This window comes from Macrobrachium nipponense, chromosome 6, assembly GCF_015104395.2.
Source record: "Macrobrachium nipponense isolate FS-2020 chromosome 6, ASM1510439v2, whole genome shotgun sequence".
Lineage (NCBI taxonomy): Eukaryota > Metazoa > Arthropoda > Malacostraca > Decapoda > Palaemonidae > Macrobrachium > Macrobrachium nipponense.
In genome coordinates, this window is record NC_061108.1 from 138390561 (window position 1) to 138411045 (window position 20485).

Consider the following 20485-nt stretch of genomic DNA (forward strand, 5'->3'; position numbering starts at 1 on the left):
AAGAGAAAAATGAAGAATATGTCTTATTATGTTGCATCCGTGCTTGACTCGGTTTGACAATAGTGCCGACTGCCGAGAGACGCAAGATATCGTTGGGTCTGGTCCTCTCAGCTAGAGCCGTTGGCGTGTTGGCAGTTGCCAATTGGCGATATGAGAAGTTTGCAGTTTCGAGACTATGTATTTACCGAATTATTATGTAATTACATTTTCTATAAATAAATGTATAGAATTCCCATTATGACTTTCGAACATTTTTAAAAAGTAAATAATCAGATGGATGCATCTGGGTGTTGGCTTCAATTTAGTCTAAGTGAGAAATGTACATGCTTTATGAGGCTCACTGATAAATAACAGAACTTGTTTCTCTGGCCAATAACATCAAAAGCTAATGGTTTTCATATGTTCACTCAATAAAACAAAAGTACAAATGTTTATTTCTTACCATAAAATTTGAAAAATGTTGACGATGTAACGAATATATATACTGTCTTTTTCAGAATTGCTTGAGTTACTCTTACACCAGAATGTTTATCTCCTTTATATACATGTTACACTTGACAACATGTCTACAACAATGTTTAGGAAAAATTTGCTTAGTTTTCTCCTGAGGTAGTTGATATTCTTGAATCACTTAATTCATACCTGAGTTAGAATAGCTCCCGTAACCGTTCCCACAGCCCTCATAATTGTATATATATATATAGTACATGTAGGATAATGAGACTAATCAGAAGACTGTTATATCATCATCCTTTTTATTACAAAAAGAATGGAAATTCATGCAGATATATTATGTCATAAACACAAAAGAAACTCATACACAGTAGGCTTACATTGGTATGTCATTAGGCTATCGATATGAACAAAAAGAAATTAAAATTTTAACAAATTTTCTTAACGTCATCACTATTTAAAAATAAATAAAGGAAAATCATGCATATATACATAATCATGTCATTACCTATTGGAACAAAAAGAATGGGAATTATAAAGATACATTGATATCCCCTTTTCTATTACAACCAAGTAAAAAGAATTATAAAACAGATATGTACATTGTTATGCCATTAAATATTAAAAAAAGGAAACTCATATGGATATACTGTAGTTATGAAATTGCCTATCTAAAAATTGGAAAAACTATAGAAACACTGTTAGGTCTTCAACTTAAAAAAAATAATAATAATATGGAAAATTCATTGATATATATCATCACTGGTCAGTGTCATCCTCCCCTTAAATTTATCAAATTATCATCACTGTCAGTTTCGTCATCAATGTCAATAACAAAACTTTCAAACTATGCTCTCTAGCAACATCTTTCCTCTTATAATCATCTTCTAATTTCTTAACGTGGTGAAAACATTTCTTCCAGTCTTCTGTTGTAACTTTGTCTATCGCCAGTCTCGTAAGCTGCTCAACAGTTTTCAAAGATTGATTTGCATTAGAGTTATTTTTTCTGATATCCCCCTTTATTTGAGCCCATATAAGTTCTATGGGGTTAAACTGACAATAATATGGTGGCAGTCTGAGCACATCATGACCATTTGCACGGGCTATCTCATCTATCACAAACCTCTGTTTTTCTTTGTGACACTTGGCAATCTGCCAGCAATTTTGGCTTTTGTTGCTGATGGGTCGTGGGTGACGTTATTAGAAGAAAGCCACTGTATGACTTCACTTTTTCTGTTGCTGGTTTGTTGGCACTTTATTTTCTATTTTGCTATGGTAGGGAGCATTGTCCATTATGATTAGAGATCTATCTTCTATATTAGGCAATAGTTGTTCCTTAAACCACTTTAAAAACCTTTCATGGTCCATGGAATCATGGTAGTCCCTTTGGCACCATTTTTTGACCTAAATAACAATAGCGCATCTTTGACAAACCCCTTCTCACTCCCCGCGTGCACCACAATAAAATCTTGACCCCTTTTCCAGTCTTAAGTTTGGGTCCTATTTCGCCTTCACCCGTTGTCCAACACTGACGTACACTTTCATTTTGGTTTATCCAAGTTTTCATCAAGGAATACTTCAGGTTTACGTTTCAGTTGGACTACAATTCCTATTCTTTTCAATTAACCGTAGGTATTCAGTTCTCGCTGCCACTATATCATCACGTTCCATTAAAATTGCTCTTCCACTCGTCACTTTTTTGTACCGGAATCCCAAGCCCTCTCACAATTTTCCATAACGTTGTTCTTCCACCATTAAACTTTACCGGGTCTTCCTTCACTTTTTCCAGTAGGGCATCTAACGTTGGGAGCTCTCCTCTCTCGTAAAAAGACAAAATCTCCTTCCGAATACACTCATTTTCAAAACTATCCACCTTGTCCTTCACTCGGATCCTCTTTCTGGGATATACAGGTGAAGCGAAGGGGACCGTTACCACATTCAGATGACTGTCGCTTGATTTTTTTTCACTGTGTTGGTTGGCACTCCTGTAGCTTTTGGCGGTCTTCTCAAATACTTCATTTCTTGAGTCTGCTCCCCACTGTGAGCTGAAGTAACGATGAACATTCTTATAATGTTGCGAGCTTGACTTGCAAATCTGGAAACGGTGCGACGAATGATGCTGTCATCTTGAGACATCTGCTTGAAAAGAAAAAAAAATCTTGCTTTAGTTCGTTGCTGTTTATTGCTCCACTGAGATTATATTTCATATCCCTCAATTAAGTCTCTGATATCTCTTAAGTTTTTGGTGAAAATATATTCATATAAGAAAATTAGAAACAATATGTTGGAAACCAACCTCATTAAAACTAAGGATGAGCTGAAGAGTGCGAAGTACGTCCGTAGATTTCAAATTCATTCCTGGACTGAATTTCCCGCCCGCGGCCAGCCTACACCTCCAACGATACCATATTGCATCCATCTGATTATTTACTTTTTTTTATCAGATATGTCCAGAAATACGGGACATATATGATATTTGAGTAAAATGTTCGAAAGTCATAATGGGAATTCTATGCATTTATTTATAGAAAATATAAGGACATAATATTTCGGTGAGTAAACATAGTCTCGAAACTGCAAACTTCTCATATCGCCAATTGGCAACTGCCAACACGCCAACGGCTCTAGCTGAGAGGACCAGACCCAACGATGTGTCTCGGCACTATTGTCAAACCGAGTCAAGCACGAATGCAACATAATAAGACATATTCTTCATTTTCTCTTTACATATTACACGCATCTAAAATCTGAAAGCACCAGCGTATTCAGGGTGATTTTATTGTTTAATAACACAAGATTTTATTTTATCTTGATCTCATGAATTATGCAAAATCCGATGATGAATAAAAACAGGTATAAAGAATGAAATGTTTCTCCCTTCACTTCTACTCGTTGTAATTCCTTTGTATTTTAACTTATTGATTTCAGGAAAAGATTATTTAATTGTACATTTAATACCGAATCCTTAGGTATGACCAAAACTTTCCTATCTTTTGTAAAACGTGAGATAAATGAAGAAATGTAAACATATTGCTAGTTTTCTAAGCTACAAACGAAAATATGACCCACTGAGCGAGCAGTCTGCCTCCCGCTACCAGCCAATCAGAGGCCGCCAAACAAACGTCTCGTAGGCGCAAGAATCTACCTTAAATGAATCGACTATAGTTACCCGGATGATTTTCGTCAAGATCTTGTAGCTTGTTCCTGGCGAGAACTGCGGAGCATTTGTAGTCTTGACGTAGGTCTTCCTGCCAATCTGAGAATCCACAAGCTGAACATGGTCCCAGGTCTGCGCTGGATTTCTCGTTTATGTAGACTGGGTTCTCGCAATTTGGGTTCCCTGAGGAGGAGAAGAGAGTAGAGGTGGTATTTATTAAATGAGAGAGAGCGAGAGAGAGAGAGTAGTTCCAGTTTCACTTAGATCAAGGTTTCTGATGTCATGTCTTGTTTCAGCTAAACAAGACGTACATGTCATCTCTCTCTCTCTCTCTCTCTCTCTCTCTCTCTCACACACACACACACACACACACACGCAGACTCATTTAGGTCTAGGTTTCTGCTGGCAGGTCTGCTATCAACTTACTAGACTATTGGTGTCAACCAAACAAGGTGGACGTCACTTCACCGATTCACAGATTTAAGACGAAAGACATTAATGTATCATTCTCCTTTCCTCTGTGATAATGACTAATAAAAACTTGTTTTATGTTAACACAAGCAAGAAATGAGAAAAAGACTCGAACTTACCACACGCTACAGTGGACATCATGCGATCGTACTGATCATCCTTGCATATTCGACAGTCACAGAGGAAAAAATAATGGTCCTTCAGGTACAGTTGTCGGTAGGCACGAGTATTCATGGAGTCGATGTAGCTAATCCTGACCTGTAGACGAATAAAAAAGGGAAAAAATCAACATAAAGTACGGCTAAAGCTGGCAATGATTTTGAAAAGACTTAGGTCTATCTATGAACATCATTTTAAAGGTGAATACGTTCTTGATTCGGATAACATTGGTTTAGAAATGACGACTGATGATTGTCTAGACATAAATGTGACTTGTTTTTTATTTGAAAACCAACTGAGTCTCCCAGACTGTATAAATTTGACAGTATAGTCGACAAGTTTCTCTACATAATACTGCTGACAGTTTATCTCTCTTCTGTTAACTGTGTATCAAATAAAAGCACAAGTTCCTTTAGCTACCTCAGATACAGTTAGGCCTACTCTTCGTCCTTGCCATTGCTAAACATTCGATTCCATTAGCTTGGTCCTGCTAAATGTCAAAACACACAGCTTTCCTTCCTGTAACATCATATAATTCATACATTGTGTATGTATTATATGATTTTTAAGGTTACATGTGTGTACAATGTGTATAGCTACACATATCTGGCAATCAAAGCATGTATTCGAAGGCTACATCTATACATGTTCACCATACAATCACACACAAAGACACGTCGTCAAATATACACATTTATGTAGACAAACGTATAATGACACACATACATATACACCAAAATACAACCAGGATAAACTCGTCTTCATTAATTAATATCCTTAAGAGGCAATGTGGAGTTAGCGCTGTTTACCAAAGTGTCATGGTGGTCTGGTAAGTCACTTCAGCAAAAGAAACCGATCGAGTTAACGTTAGCGATCAATCATGTCATGCCTATCATCAGTTCAGTCGTGGTAAACACTAAACAGTTGTGAAAATACATTTACAGGTTTACTTGTTGATCTACGAGGAAAAGGTCGTGCTGGCATAAGGCCGGTTTAATGTAGAACAAAAGCAGAACGTAATTTACGTACTACAATACGGCAATAAGATTAGTAACGGGTACGTATAGATTTATATGTTGATGTAGTACACATTGCCAATGGCATGCAACAATATATGAATATATTTCTACAAATTAATAATTCTTATTGTTATTATGTATATCTATTTATAATCTAAAGGTGTATTCGTGAACTTCACTCGTTCTTTCACATGATTCACTTAACTACGGCCTAGTAGTAGTTCCTTTTATAATAAGTTTCCCTTCTTGAACATATTGCACCCTAATGAGCTGTTCTGTAGTTTTACCCCATATCATACCCTAATTCTGTTTATTTTAGCATAACTGATATATTATCACATTTGTAATTGCTTGTACATTATTCTATAGTATGATTTATCTTCCCCTGCCAGATTGAGTTCGGATGTGGCTACCCATTACTACTTAGCGCTGCAAAATACATCTTCTAGCTGACAGGAAGTCTTCTAAGTTCTAAGTTCTGTCAGGCTTTAGGTAAGCTAAGAATGTATGCACAGTTAATACTATAAGGTTCAGTGGCAACCAATCCTTCATTCATGTAGGATGATGCGCCCAAGGTTAGGTTAGGCTAGGATGAACAGGGTGCATAAAAACAGATCCCAAAGTACCCTATTCTGTAGTATTCTGAGCCATAAATACTTGTAATGGGTACTGGACTTTATAGGACACCCTTGAGTATCTCAACCAAGTCCCAACTAATCACACATGCTTAATTTGCATTATTGGTTAGGTTTTATGTGTACTTACTTGTCATTTCCACATTGCTTGTACCTTTTAAAGCATTGATTTTGTTCTTAGTTATGATTTTTAATGATTAGATAAATGAATTATGTATTTTTCCAACTTTTTTGTTTTTTCAATTTTGGGTTTATTATTTCAGTTTCTATGGCATTATTCTTCCCATTTTTCTACCCTAAGACATCAGTTTCCCACCATTTCCCATAATTGCTAATCAAGGTACTGTATAGGAGAAGCGTAAAGATGCACAAGGCATCAGATAAGCGATCTGAAAAATATACAGTATACTTAATTTCTCAGGTGAATTAAATGTGATATTACAACCCAATTCTTTCTGGGACAACCTAAGGCATCATGGTGTAGCCTACAATATGGTGGTTGTTTTAGGGAACTGTTTTGGGTGTTATTCATTGTACTGTGATCCTGAAATTTAGGAAGCATTATTGTATATATTGTGCAGTATGTGGACTGATATTGTGGTTATTTGCGTCCAGAGTTTACTCAGTATTGCTTTGGATAGTATGCAAAACTATACCCTGAAATTTAAGGGATCATTACCTTGTGTATTGTGAAATATTGTGTCCTAAAAGTTAGGGATCTTTTGCTGTGGGTAATATGTACTACTGTGCCCTGAATTTTGGGGGCATTAGGATATTATACAGAGTAATACCCTGAGCTTTAGTATGCATTACTTAAGGTGTAGGGAGCATCATTTTTGCTAACATTATACATATCATATACTGGGCTATGGTATTCAGGAGAATGTACTGCTAGTAATAGTAGCCTTTGACTTAAAAAAAATGTCACAACGTTAAACGAGTATTATCATTAGAACAAGTTATTTTTTATTCGAAATAAACAACAAAGGAAGCATTGCTTGATGATTGATTGATTGATTGCGTATTATATCTGGCGTGACAACATCTGGGTAATTGACACCGAAATAAATTAAATAGAAAAATTTAAATTTTTGATAAATTTCTTATATCTGGTTAGTCTTGTATGACTGGGAAGTTTAGCTCTTAGTTTCATGTTTCAAAAATTGAAAGATTCTGTAGGTTGTGACTGTAGTAGGCCTAGGTTTTTGAAAATTATTACAAGAATTACACACTTGTTAAACGTTATTGTCATATTGGCGTGAAGACTTTGGGATTTCAGGCGATTATATTATGTCATTGTTATCGCGTTGTTTATTTTCGTCTCGGCTAACGACTTGTAGTAGCAGACCACCTATCTGTTGACAGTGTTACCACTTACCATTTAATTCAAAATACGTTAGTTAACCAGTGAGCTGCAGAGTTGCCGTTGTTCGCTCTTTACTTGAAAAAATGCATTGTCGTATTGCTTGATTACGTTAAAATGATGATTGGTAGAATTATATAAGCTAACGTGAATTGCAAGCATGTTACGTTTCTCCTCTCTCTCTCTCTCTCTCTCTCTCTCTCTCTCTCTCTCTCTCTCTCTCTCGTGTAAATGAATAGCCAAGGGTTGGTTTCTTGCATGATTACGCAAAATTTGCTGATTGGTAATTATGAGTGAACATATTCAAGATAACGTGAATTACAGACTTATTGGCTCTCTCTCTCTCTCTCTCTCTCTCTCTCTCTCTCTCTCTCTCTCTCTCTCTCTCTCTCTGTGACAGGCTTGTTCTATTTCCATCATGCGAATAAAGCCGTGGGTTTGTTTACTTGCCAATAAGTACTGGGACGTGACTCAGTTTCTTGACAAGGAAACCAGACGAGTAGGATTTGACTCACGGTAAATCACCCCCCCCGCCCCCCCCCCCCCCCCCCCCCCCCACCCCCCCCCCCCCCCCCCCCCCCCCCCCCCCCCCCCCCCCACCCCCCCCCCCCCCCCCCCCCCCCCCCCCCCCCCCCCCCCCCCCCCCCCCAGTCCGACACCACCCTGACTCCAACTCTCTCTCTCTCTATCTCTCATATTGAAATTAGTCAGTGAACATATATAGTCTTTATGCGCTTTCTTCATGATCCCTAGTCGCTAGACACAGTTTTCAAAGATTTATTTTATTTTGGAATTATTAATTGATTGGAACAATAATAAGTAATTAAATGATATTGGTTGATAGGTAATCGAGGGGAGCTACTTTACAGTTATTTTAATTGTTTATTATGCTTTTATTTGTTATTGATTTTTCCTAGGTAATTAGAATGTTATCATCATGCTTTATGAGTGGTAATGGTAGTATTATATATATATATATATAGATATATATATATATATATATATATATATACATATATATAACAAATCATATATATATATATATATATTATATATATAGGTATAGTATATATATATATGGTTATATATATATATATATATATATATATATAATGTATCATATATACATGACATATATATAGATATATTATATATATGTATATATAGTGTATATATATATATATATATATATATCATATATATATCTATATATATATATAATGTATACATAGTATACATGATATATATATGTATATAATATATATATGTATAATATATATATATATGTATATAATATCTATATATATATAGATATATATATATATATATATATATATATATATATATAGTATATATATATATATATATAATATATATACTACTACTAATACTAATGCCACAGTCCTGCAAATCCTTCCATTAATAACGAAAACGGGTAAAGAAAACGGGGATAAGGCACAAATCAACATCCAAGTCCAAGATGAGATTTAGTAATGATACTATAGTGAACATGCATCTAAATAGCCACCGGTTTCTCTCTCTCTCTCTCTCTCTCTCTCTCTCTCTCTGTCATTATCTGTATACAATATCGAGAGATAAAGCCATTTTGATGGCATTCCAATCAGCCATTTCGACATGCTATGATGACGAGACGAAATGGCTTATTCGATAAACGTCACTTTGGCTACGATGGACGGAGTCCATGTCTGTATGTCTGCCTGTCTGTCTGGGTGTGCAAGTCTGAGGCAGTGAGAGATGGTGTGTCATGGGTTCTAAAAATGTAGTGGGGAGGGGGATTTGGTAGTTCTGAATGGGATGGAGGAGATCACCAGGTAAGTTCTTATCAAGGTCATTATCCATACTACCTAACCTGAGGTAACTTAAGGTTGGTGCTGTCCATATGTATACAAGTACGCGATATTTTATTTAGTCTAGCAATTTTATTTACTTTACAAATAGTAGATACTATAGCTAAGCATCTCGATATTAATTTTCAAAATGCTGTTATATTGATTATTTTCGTCTTATTTACTTTGTCAGTAGATTCAGTAGCAAAAGCATCTTGTTACACATCTCAAGAAGGTCCTGATGTTATATTGAACCCAGATACTCGGTAAATAATTTTCTATTGGTACTTTTAATATTTACTGAGGTAATGCCAAGATGGTAATCACAGGTATCGTCTGCTTCTCATATCACTCAGTGTCATTATTGCATCTAGATTAACATCTGCGTTATGTAATTTATTTCTATAACTGCCATCTGTAGATGGCCAAATGTATTTATGAGTTTTCACAGGAAGAAGTTTATAAATATCGCATTCCGGAATTTGACACCTGCATCTATACTTTGATCACATGGCACAGAAACGCAAGGTGACAGAGAGATAGATAGATACCTTTGTGAATACCAAACTACATGTGAGAGATTGGCCGTTTTATTTACGTAAACAAGAAGAAAAATAACATATGATTTTCGACTCAATTTTCTGGACTCTAGATGACAGACGCCATTGCTTGCTCGCTCGCTCGGAATGCGGAGCTTATTATTTTGATTTTTCTTAATAGCTTCGTTCCCTTTTGGAATTTCAAATGATGGCCTAGAGAATGTAATGGGCGTATTATTATCGTTGTCGATTGCATATAAATGTCAGGGTTGTTGATGTCACCGAAGGCAGTTGGGATAATATGGTTTATAGAAAGGAATTATCGAATACGAAGACGATGAGATGAAGAAGGAACGCTTTGATATATGATGAGCTTTCGGAATATATATATTATATATTATATATATATATATATATATATATATATAAAATGTTTTTCTACTAATGCACCAGTATAATATGCCTTTTGTTTATATATCCTTGTAAGACATCATCTGTCCATATTTTACCAGGGAACAGGGCCACAGAAGGAAGTGCTTGACATATATATGGTTGCAACGTTCAAGTAGTGTTATATGGGCATTTCATTCATACATATATATATTTATATATATATATATTTATATATATATATTATATATATATTATTATATATATATATTATATATATATATATATATATATATAGATAGAATATATATATATATATATATATATATATATATATATTTATTTATATATATATATATGTATATAACTATATATAAATATATATTTAAATATTTTATATATATATGCTTAAAAAATCACAGTAGATGCACGTGACTTCATAAATAAGCGAATACCACGGGAAATGATAGTCAGAAATCCAAGCGCTTCGTCTTTACTCAGACATCGTCAAGGAGCTACTAAAGTACAATTGGAGAGGAAGGTCTCAGATACAAACAAGATCAGGAATACCAGATGGTTAATTATCAAAAGGGTAAAAATAAAAAATTAAAAGGGATAATCCAGGATTATCGGATATCACACGGTCACAAACTTAAACAGATTCTGACCCTAACCGAAATTACAAAGTATCTTTACAGTCCAAAACATGTAAAAACTGAATATATTAATTTTGTTGCTTATATTTATCTACAACTTTTTTCATTATGAAAGCATCAAGTTTAAATAAACCAAGACTTAAATTTAGAACATTTCTATTATTTGACTTGATAAAACAAGATTCAATGATATTCCTTTTAACTGTGCCATTACATGGGACTAAGGCTCTTGGTTGACTCCAGTTAATAGGATGGTCTAAATCTCTCATATGTACGAATAATGCATTCGATATTTGCCCAGTTCTCACAGAATATTGATGTTGCTTGAGACGCTGTGAAAGAGATTTGCCGGTCTGTCCGTAATAGACTTTATCACACTTTTTGCAAGGAATTTCATATATGCAGCATGGAAGATCTTTAGTTGCATTTTTGATCACTAAACTCTTGACATTAATATTACTGAAAACAACATTTATGTTAAAAAGCTTTAAAATTCTAGGAATATCTAAAAACCTTTCATCATAAGGTAATTTTATAATGTTGTACTTTAGTAGCTCCTTGACAATGTCTGAGTAAAGACGAAAGCGCTTGGATTTCTGACTATCATTTTCCCGTGGTATTCGCTTATATATATATATATATATATATATATATATATATATATGTATGATGTATGTATGTATGAAATGCCCATATAACACTACTTGAATGTTGCAACATATGTCAAGCACTTCTTTCTGTGCCCCTGTTAGCTGGTAAAATGATGTCTTACAAGGGTGAATATACAAAGCATAGTATACTATTATATTATAGTAAAAGACTTTCATATATATATATATATATATATATATATATATATATATGAAAGTCTTTTACTATAATACAACATACATCAAAGCGTTCCCTCTTCATCTCATCGTCTACGTATTCGATAACTCCTTTCTAAAAAAAAAACAATATTATCCCAACTGCCTTCTGTGAGATCAACAACCCTGACATTTATATGCAATCGACAACGATAATAATACGCCCATTACATTCTCTTAGCCATTGTTTGAAATTCCAAAAGGGAACGGAGCTATTGATAAAATTAAATCAATAAGCTCTGCGTGCAAACAAAGTTACAGCCACGAAGGAAAAGTGAAACAATTGAGATGTTTAACTTTTCCTTCGTGGTTGTATCTTTGTTCGTGTAAACCAACATGTTTTTACTTTTTTCGTGATAAAAATGTATATATATTTTTATATATATATGGGTCCTTGTAATCCAGAGAATATAATCAGGTTCGATCCCCAATGGAGACGGAAGACTCACTAACAGGTTCCATCCCCGTATACGTTTCATATCATGAGTGGTGATTAAGTCTATCTCTGTGGGATTGAACCAGGGTATCGAAGGGTGTGTGGGCTAGCAACTTCATCTCAAAAAAAAAAAAAAAAAAAAAAAAAAAAATTAAAAAATCTTTGTTAACCCCGAAGGTTAATACCTGCGGGAATCGCTACACGCGGGTTAATTATGATTTGATTTTGACATCTGATTTCTGCTGCATCTCATTATATATTACATTTCAGGTTCTCCCGTTTTCTATGTTATTATTATTATTATTTTATTATTATTATTATTATTATTATTATTATTATTATTATTATTATTATTATTATTATACTAGGGGTTAATTATGATTTTATTTTGACGCCTGATTTCTGCTGCATCTGATTTACAGATTACCTGTCAGGTTCCTGCCGTTTCTGTATTATTATTATTATTATTATTATTATTATTATTATTATTATTATTATTATTATTATTATACCTGGGGTTAATTATGATTTTATTTTGACACCTGATTTCTGCTGCATCTGATTTACAGATTACCTGTCAGGTCCTGCCGTTTTCTATATATTATTATTATTATTATTATTATTATTATTATTATTATTATTATTATTATTATTATTATTATTATTTCTTATTATATTATCTTATTATGTGGGTAGTAGACCCTCTTTCAAACTGTTGTTATTGAAGCTGAATTAATTTTTTATAGTTTAATCTATTTTTTAAATAACTGTCTTTCCTTTATTATTATTATTATTATTATTATTATTATTATTATTATTATTATTATTATTATTATTATTATTATTGTTGTTGTTGTTGTTGTTGTTGTTATTCAGAAGATGAACGGCTATTGGTTGCAGGTCCACAATAATATCGCATGTGAAGTATAAAGTCTAATAGATAATGAAAGCTTTCGAACCTTATACTACGTTCATCTTCAGTCAAGTGAACATTATGACTTTAAAAATCTGTCGAAGTAAACTTCTTAACAGGACAATTCCACAATGTTTACTTCGACGGATTTTTAAAGTCATAATGTTCACTTGACTGAAGATGAACCCAGTACAAGGTTCGAAAGCTTTAATTATCTATTAAAGACTTTATATACTTCACATGCGATATTATTGTGGACCTCCAACCATTGTCATCCTTTTCGACACTGAAAATTGTGACCACTATGAACGCTATTCATAGGGAATAAGCCCACCAAAGGGGCTACTGACTTGAAATTCAGCCTTCCAAAGAATATGGTGTACATTAGAAAGAAGTTACAGAATGTCAAAGGAAATACAGAGATAAGAGATCAGCTATTGAAACAGGAAAAGTAATTTAAGAAACTGATAGATTAATATATAAATTTCTGTTAACGAAATACAGAGATATAAGAGGTCAGTTATTGAAAAAGTAAAAATAATCTAACACAGATTAATAGATAAAAATGAAAAGCAGAATGCAAGAATAGATTTTTGTAACGCATTTGATCTTCGCCCTAATGTTTTATTTATTTTTTATTTTCATATTTTGCTTTCCTCATAAGAGATCAGTTATTGAAAAAAGAAAAATAATTTAACAAATAGATTAATAAATAAAAATGTAAAGCAGAATACAAGAATAGTCTTAGTAATGCATTGCGTCATCGCTCGAATGTTTTTATTTTATTTATTATTATATTTTCCTTTCCTCATTTGCATGACTGCAAAGCGCCTCAGTGGCGTGGTCGGTACGGCGTTAGCCTTCCACCTCGGTGGCCGCGAGTTCGATTCTCGGGCATTCCATTTAGGGGTCAGAGATGTGTATTTCTCTGGTGATAGTAGAAGTTCACTCTCGACGTGGTTCGGAAGTCACATAAAAAGCCGTTAGTCCCGTTGCTGAATAACCAAACTGGTTCCATGCAACGTAAAAACACCGTACAAACAAACAAACAAGGCTGCATTTGGCATCTGTTTCAAAAGGGTTAACATCTGCCACATAACTCGTGACTTATGCTCTGTGATCATCGGAGCGCGAGTTTGGCACTTGCCAGGCAGTTGATAGCTCGTTTCCAAGTATTTAATTTTTTCGCATAATTTGTTTTTATTTGATTAAGTCTTACGTGGGTTCACATTCGATGATTTGCGCAGTCTTAATTGTCAGTATATTTTCACGGTGGTGGGATAATTTCAACTTAACTTTCACTGCACAATTTTGGATTGAACGTTTTTCAGTGTAAAATTTTCAGGAGGTTATTGTATTTATATTTTTCCAGCAGTAGCCAGTACGTCGATATACATATATATATATATATATATATATATATATATATATATATATATGTATATATATATATATATATGTGTGTGTGTGTGTGTATATATATATATACATAATTATATATATATAATATATATATATATACATATATTATATATATATATATATATATATATATATATATATATATATATATATATATATATGGGGATACAATCCACAATGAAGTAAAATCCTCTTGTAGTTATAATATATATTCTTGTACAGGATTAAAGCTTTCGACCATCACCTGTGGTCTTGTTCACTAGTGAACAAGACCACAGGTGATGGTCGAAAGCTTTAAATCCTGTACAAGAATATATATTATAAACTACAAGAGGATTTTACTTCATTGTGGATTGTATCCCCATTTACTTAGAGGTACGACATAGTACCTGGCTTTGCATATATATATAATATATATATATATATATATATATATATATATATATATATATATATAAATTATATATATATATCTTAATTACATATATATTCTCTTCCTTTTAGTTTCACTTTTCTCTATCTGGTGATGATTAGCTTAAAGCGAGATTGGGCAAAATATATACATAACTGTGGATTTTTTTTATTTTTCTCAGTGATAATAATAATAAAATAATAATAATAATAATAATAATAATAATAATAATAATAATAATAATAATAATTCTGTATTTCCTTATACCTACCGCTGCGTCTTTTAAAAGAATTCCATATTCTATGGAAACTTGAATTCCAAGTTAATGGCTCCTGAAGACTTGTTCCACGTGAATAGGGTTCATCTTCTGAATGATAATAATAATAATGACCTCATAGATCCCAGCTCTCTGCCTAACTTTTAAATTTAAATACAGATTTAAAAAAAAAATATTAGATCTCGCCTACCAGGTTAAGATCCAAGTCCGGCCAGTCGACTAGCGATCGTATGACGAGCCGATTTCCGATGAAGCTCACGAAGGCGTTGGCCACGCAGGAGTGGTCGAAGACTGAGGCCGCCAGGTAGATGCTGGTCCCTATGGGAGTCAGGTGGTCGTCCAGCAAGCAGAAGCTGTTTACCATCACCTGGAAGAGAGTGAGAGAGATAGGTTAGGTGTTGATGGGGAGGTATAGCACTTTAGCCTGTTAGCATGTTAGCAATCTCAGCAGTAGTTAGCAGAGATTAAGGGGTGGACCTTTCGTCCCTTAGATGGCACAGTGTCGAGTATCCATTTCTATCTCAGTAGTATTTAGCAGCAGTTAGCGGGTGGACGTTTCATCCCTTGTTCTGGCGAAGTGTCGAGTTTGCATTTTTATCTCAGCAGTAGTTAGCAGCAGTTATGGGGTGGACCTTTCGTCCCTTAGATAGCAGTGTCCAGTATCCATTTTTATCTCAGTAGTAGTTAGCAGCAGATATGGGGTGGACGTTTCGTCCCTTATTTTGTCAAGGTGTCGAATATGCATCTTTATCTCAGCAGTAGTTAGCAGAGATTAAGACAAAATGTCTTTAGGCAAACTTACATTTTCCCATAAACAAAAAAATTCATAATGATAAAAGGAACACAACCATTTCATTCATATTCTCGCAACCACTGTAACATTTCAACCATCGTTACCTAAATCGTATCTCAGCCAATAAGGACCATTTTTTTTTTTACCTTTTTATGGAAGCACATAGCAGCGAGTGCTTGCAACACGTCACACCATTTGGCAGGAGATGGCCATACCATGAAAAGCAAATGTTCAATTTTAGCCAAAGGTCTCTTTGCCAGTATTCATCTTCCTCTCACAGTCATGATGCATTATCTTAGGAAATTAGAATCTCATCGGAGAATATTTTGAGAATTTACTTATTTATATCTATTTATTCATTAGCTTTATCTATTTTTTCCTTTTCTCATAACTGATCACTTCTTTCTCTCAGGGTAATGATGCATATCTAACCAAATTAGAGGTTTACTTTAGATTAGAGTGAATATTTTTCACGACAAATCCTATTTACAATTCTCTCGTATTTGAATAATTTACTGACATTTTTATTTGTTCATTTATTAACTCGTCAATTCTATTTATTTTCCTTTTCTGATAACTGATCTCTTCTTACTGTACTTGCTATTAAATTCTGTTACTTTTTTCAAATGAGCGCAACATTCTTTGGAAACTTGGATTTCAAGTCAGTGGCCCCTTTGGTGGGCTTGTTCCATTTGAGTAAGGGTTTATCTTATGAATAATAATGATAATAATAATAATAATTCTGTATTTTTTATTACCTTCTGTTCTTAATCATGAACACCATACTCTTTGGAAGCTTGAATTTCAGGTCAGTAACCCCTGTGGGCTTGTTCCATAAGAATGGGGTTAATTTTTTTTTTAATAAATAACGATAATAGTAAAAATAATAATAATCCTATATTTCCTATTACCTTTCGTTATTTCTTTCAGATTAACACCATATTCTTTGGAAGCTTGAATTTCAAGTTAATGACCCTTGTGGTGGGTTTGTTCCATATGATTGGGGTTCATTTTGTGAATAATAATAATAATAATAATAATAATAATAATAATAATAATAATAATAATAATAATAATAATAATAATAATTATGAAAAACTCTTTATCACAGGACTATATATAATCTTCTAAGGGGTCTACAATGTTACAAAAAATTAAAGAAAATAAGAAAAAACTTAATTTTTTTTCTTTCCGATGACTCATCTCTTCTTGCTTAAATTATACACGAACTCTTAATTCTTTTTATTATTGTGGACCCATAAGAACAAAATAATAATAATAATAATAATAATAATAATAATAATAATAATAATAATAATAATAATACAGCTTTGAGTTAGTAGCAATGCGTTGTGTATGTAAGTGGGATTTGCATAAAACTTCAGCTGCTCTGATCATTCATATTTTTGGAATAACTTCAAGGAAAGGTTTGGAATTAGACGTCGAGGTTGAATTCCAAATGAATATTGCGTAATATTCGTTAAGATGTTTGAAGAAAAGAACAGAATTACATTTGGCTGTGTAATTCATTTGGCTACCGATACTTTCTCTCTCTCTCTCTCTCTCTCTCTCTCTCTCTCTCTCTCTCTCTCTCTCCATTGATATATTACTCAATTCATTTCTTTACCACCATTCTTATCGTTTACATAACTCTCCGATATCATTCATTCTTTTATTTAGGAAGACGTCTAAACTACCTTTATCAAATCTGATTTATTTCGGCCACCAGTAAATTCTGGCGAGTTTATTTATACGTCAGGCGCTCCGGGACGGTAAGCAGGTGATGGGATAGGGGGGAGGAGTTCCTCATTCACGAGACGCCGCCAGAATCATCATTATTATCACTATTATTATTGTTCTGAAATCTATATTTTCCTCCGCATTCATGTGACGGTGATCCAGGCTCGTGTAGGGGGGCTTGGGGGTTGGGGGGGGGGGGGCGGGGGTGGGTCTGGGGGTTAATGAGGAAAGGAAGGAAGGGGGGTTGAGAGGGTACATGGGCCAAGGCTTTTGAACAGACACCTGACAGACAAAGGCCACCTGTGAAAACAGCTCCTGATTGTCAGCTGTATGGGAGAATATCAAAATTTATGTGAAACGAGTTAAGAGGTACCTTGATATATCTATATTTGTATTGCCATCTATATGTACATAGGTAAAATAATATTATATATATATATAATATATATATATATATATATATATATATATATATATATATATATATAAATGGTTGGCTGTCACTTAAAGTACACATACATAACCCATTTATGAGCTCTAGTAGAAGGTACTTGAATTGCCGAGAGAGAGAGAGAGAGCTCTGTCACTTTTCCTCCCGTGAATTTTTTATTTGTTAAGTATTAAACTTCAATTATCACTTAATATAACGTGATATCTGATTGTTACTTGAGAATAACTTTACCCAGAGAAATTATAATTAAAAAATGTTATGTCAAGAATTTCCAAAGGCAAGGTAATGGGCTGGTGCATGTCTCTCTCTCTCTCTCTCTCTCTCTCTCTCTCTCTCTCTCTCCGCAATCTCTCTCTAGATAGATAGATAGATAGAGATAGATAGATAGATATGCCACCGTGCGTGTCATATGTAAGAGCTGGGAAGCTCTCTCTCTCTCTCTCTCTCTCTCTCTCTCTCTCTATCTAGGTAGATATGCACCGTGCGTGTCATATGTATGAGCTAGGAATCTCTCTCTCTCTCTCTCTCTCTCTCTCTCTCTCTCTCTCTCTTTTCCAGGTAGATATGCCACCGTGCGTGTCATGTCATATATGAGCTAGAATCTCTCTCTCTCTCTCTCTCTCTCTCTCTCTCTCTCTCTCTCTCTCTCAAGTATCTGCTAAGAGATAGCCAACCATTTATTCAGTCTGATAAATGACAAATTTACGATTGATTAATAAAATAAAGTCATGACGCTATAAATCAGTTATATGCGTCGTAATGTCATTGTAATATCGAGTGGGTTATAATAAATATTTGGTGTCCATGAAATTTAGGCCAGAGTTCGAGCGCTGGAAGACTGGAATGTAATAAAATTTAGGCCAGAGTCGAGCGCTAGAAGACTGAATGGAACAGAAAAATTTGGATCGAGTACGAGCGCTGGAAGACTGGAATGGAACATAAAATTTAGGATAGGGTACGAGAGCTCGAAGACTGGAATGGAACATAAAATTTAGGCCAAAGTCCGAGCGCTGGAAGACTGGAATAGAACATGAAATTTAGGATAGAGTACGAGCGCTGGAAGACTGGAATAGAACGATAGATAGGATAGGTACGAGGCGCTGGAAGACTGGAATGAACATAAAATTTAGGCCAAAGTCCGAGCGAATGGAAGACATGGAATAGAACAGAAAATTTAGGAACAGAGTCCGAGCGTCTGGAAAGTCCACTGGAACTAGAACATAACAATAGGCCAGCAGGTACGAGGCCAGTTCGAGCGCTGGAAGATGGAATGGAAACTAAAATTTAGGTCAGAGTCTTGAGCGCTGGAAGGACTGGAATAGAATAAAATTTAAAATAGGGAAGAGTCGAGCGAGCGTGGAAGACTGGAATGGAAACAGAAAATTTAGGCCAGAGTTCGAGTGGCTGGAAGATTGGAATGGAACTGGAAAAATTTAGGAACAAAAGGGTCCGAGAAGCTGTGGAAGACTGGAATTAGAACTAAAATTTAGGCCAAAGTCCGAGCGAATGGAATAGACTAAAAGGAAATAGAACAATAAAATAAAGGGAGAGTCGAGCGCTGGAAGACTGGAATGGAACAGAAAATTTAGGATAGAGTCCGAGCGCTGGAAGACTGGAATGGAACAGAAAATTTAGGCCAGAGTCCAAGCGCTGGAACCTATGCTTGAGGTCAGTCAGCTCTGGAAGAGAAGTAAAACGAAGTGGGTTGCAACTAGGGGCCGTAGGGACGCCGCAAAGAACCTTTAGGTAAAGCCTACAGTGCACCGCGTGAGTTGCACTAACGGCACTACCCCAACCCCCCCTACAGGGAGCATCTAGGTTAGAGGTGGTACAGGTATCTTTGATCTAAATATTCAACAGATTTTATCCAGAAAGTAAAGTTACAGTTTCTGAACTCCTTGTCACTGCCCTGATAAGATGTTATTTAATGAAAGACTTACGCACGCGAGATTTGATATGCAAGATATACAGTATGCCACGTATATACCTTTGAACATGTCGGCTCTCTCTCTCTCTCTCTCTCTCTCTCTCTCTCAAGAAGACCTCTAACGTGATCCATGGGGATACGTAAACACACTCACACGTACGCACGCACTTACACACTCGCAAAAACACTCAAGGCATTTACCATCATCTTACAAAACCCTTTTACCTGAAATGTAAACAGTCTTCCAACGCCCTCGAAATAATCCAACCGATTTTAGATACCGACGTCGCCCTCTCTTTCATTCTTTCCTTTTTTTTTTTATTCCTCGCAACTCCCTCCTTCTGTTTCTGTCACATATGTGTAAACATTACTTACGCACACACATTTTCCAACATTCCTCAAAGGATTGTAGCGAATGTTGCGGGCGATGTTTGTGAATGAAAATGTTGGGATGTTAGGGCTTCTTCGGGAATAGATGGCCCGTTTGGTGGGGTTGTTCCATATGAATAGGGTTCATCTTCTGGATAATAATAATAATAATAATAATAATAATAATAAT

The 20485-nt window shown here is 34.7% G+C and overlaps 1 protein-coding gene across 1 annotated transcript in view; it reads right to left on the reverse strand.

The window, feature by feature from the left end:
- LOC135216279 (histone-lysine N-methyltransferase SMYD3-like) overlaps nucleotides 1-20485 on the reverse strand; it is a 61766-nt gene that overhangs the window by 4359 nt on the left and 36922 nt on the right. The window contains exons 5-7 of the mRNA XM_064251446.1: nucleotides 15206-15382; nucleotides 4201-4339; nucleotides 3623-3793 (exon numbers count right to left, since the gene is read on the reverse strand). Of these exons, the coding sequence (XP_064107516.1) occupies nucleotides 3623-3793; nucleotides 4201-4339; nucleotides 15206-15382 (487 nt within the window). The remainder of the gene's footprint in view (nucleotides 1-3622; nucleotides 3794-4200; nucleotides 4340-15205; nucleotides 15383-20485) is intronic.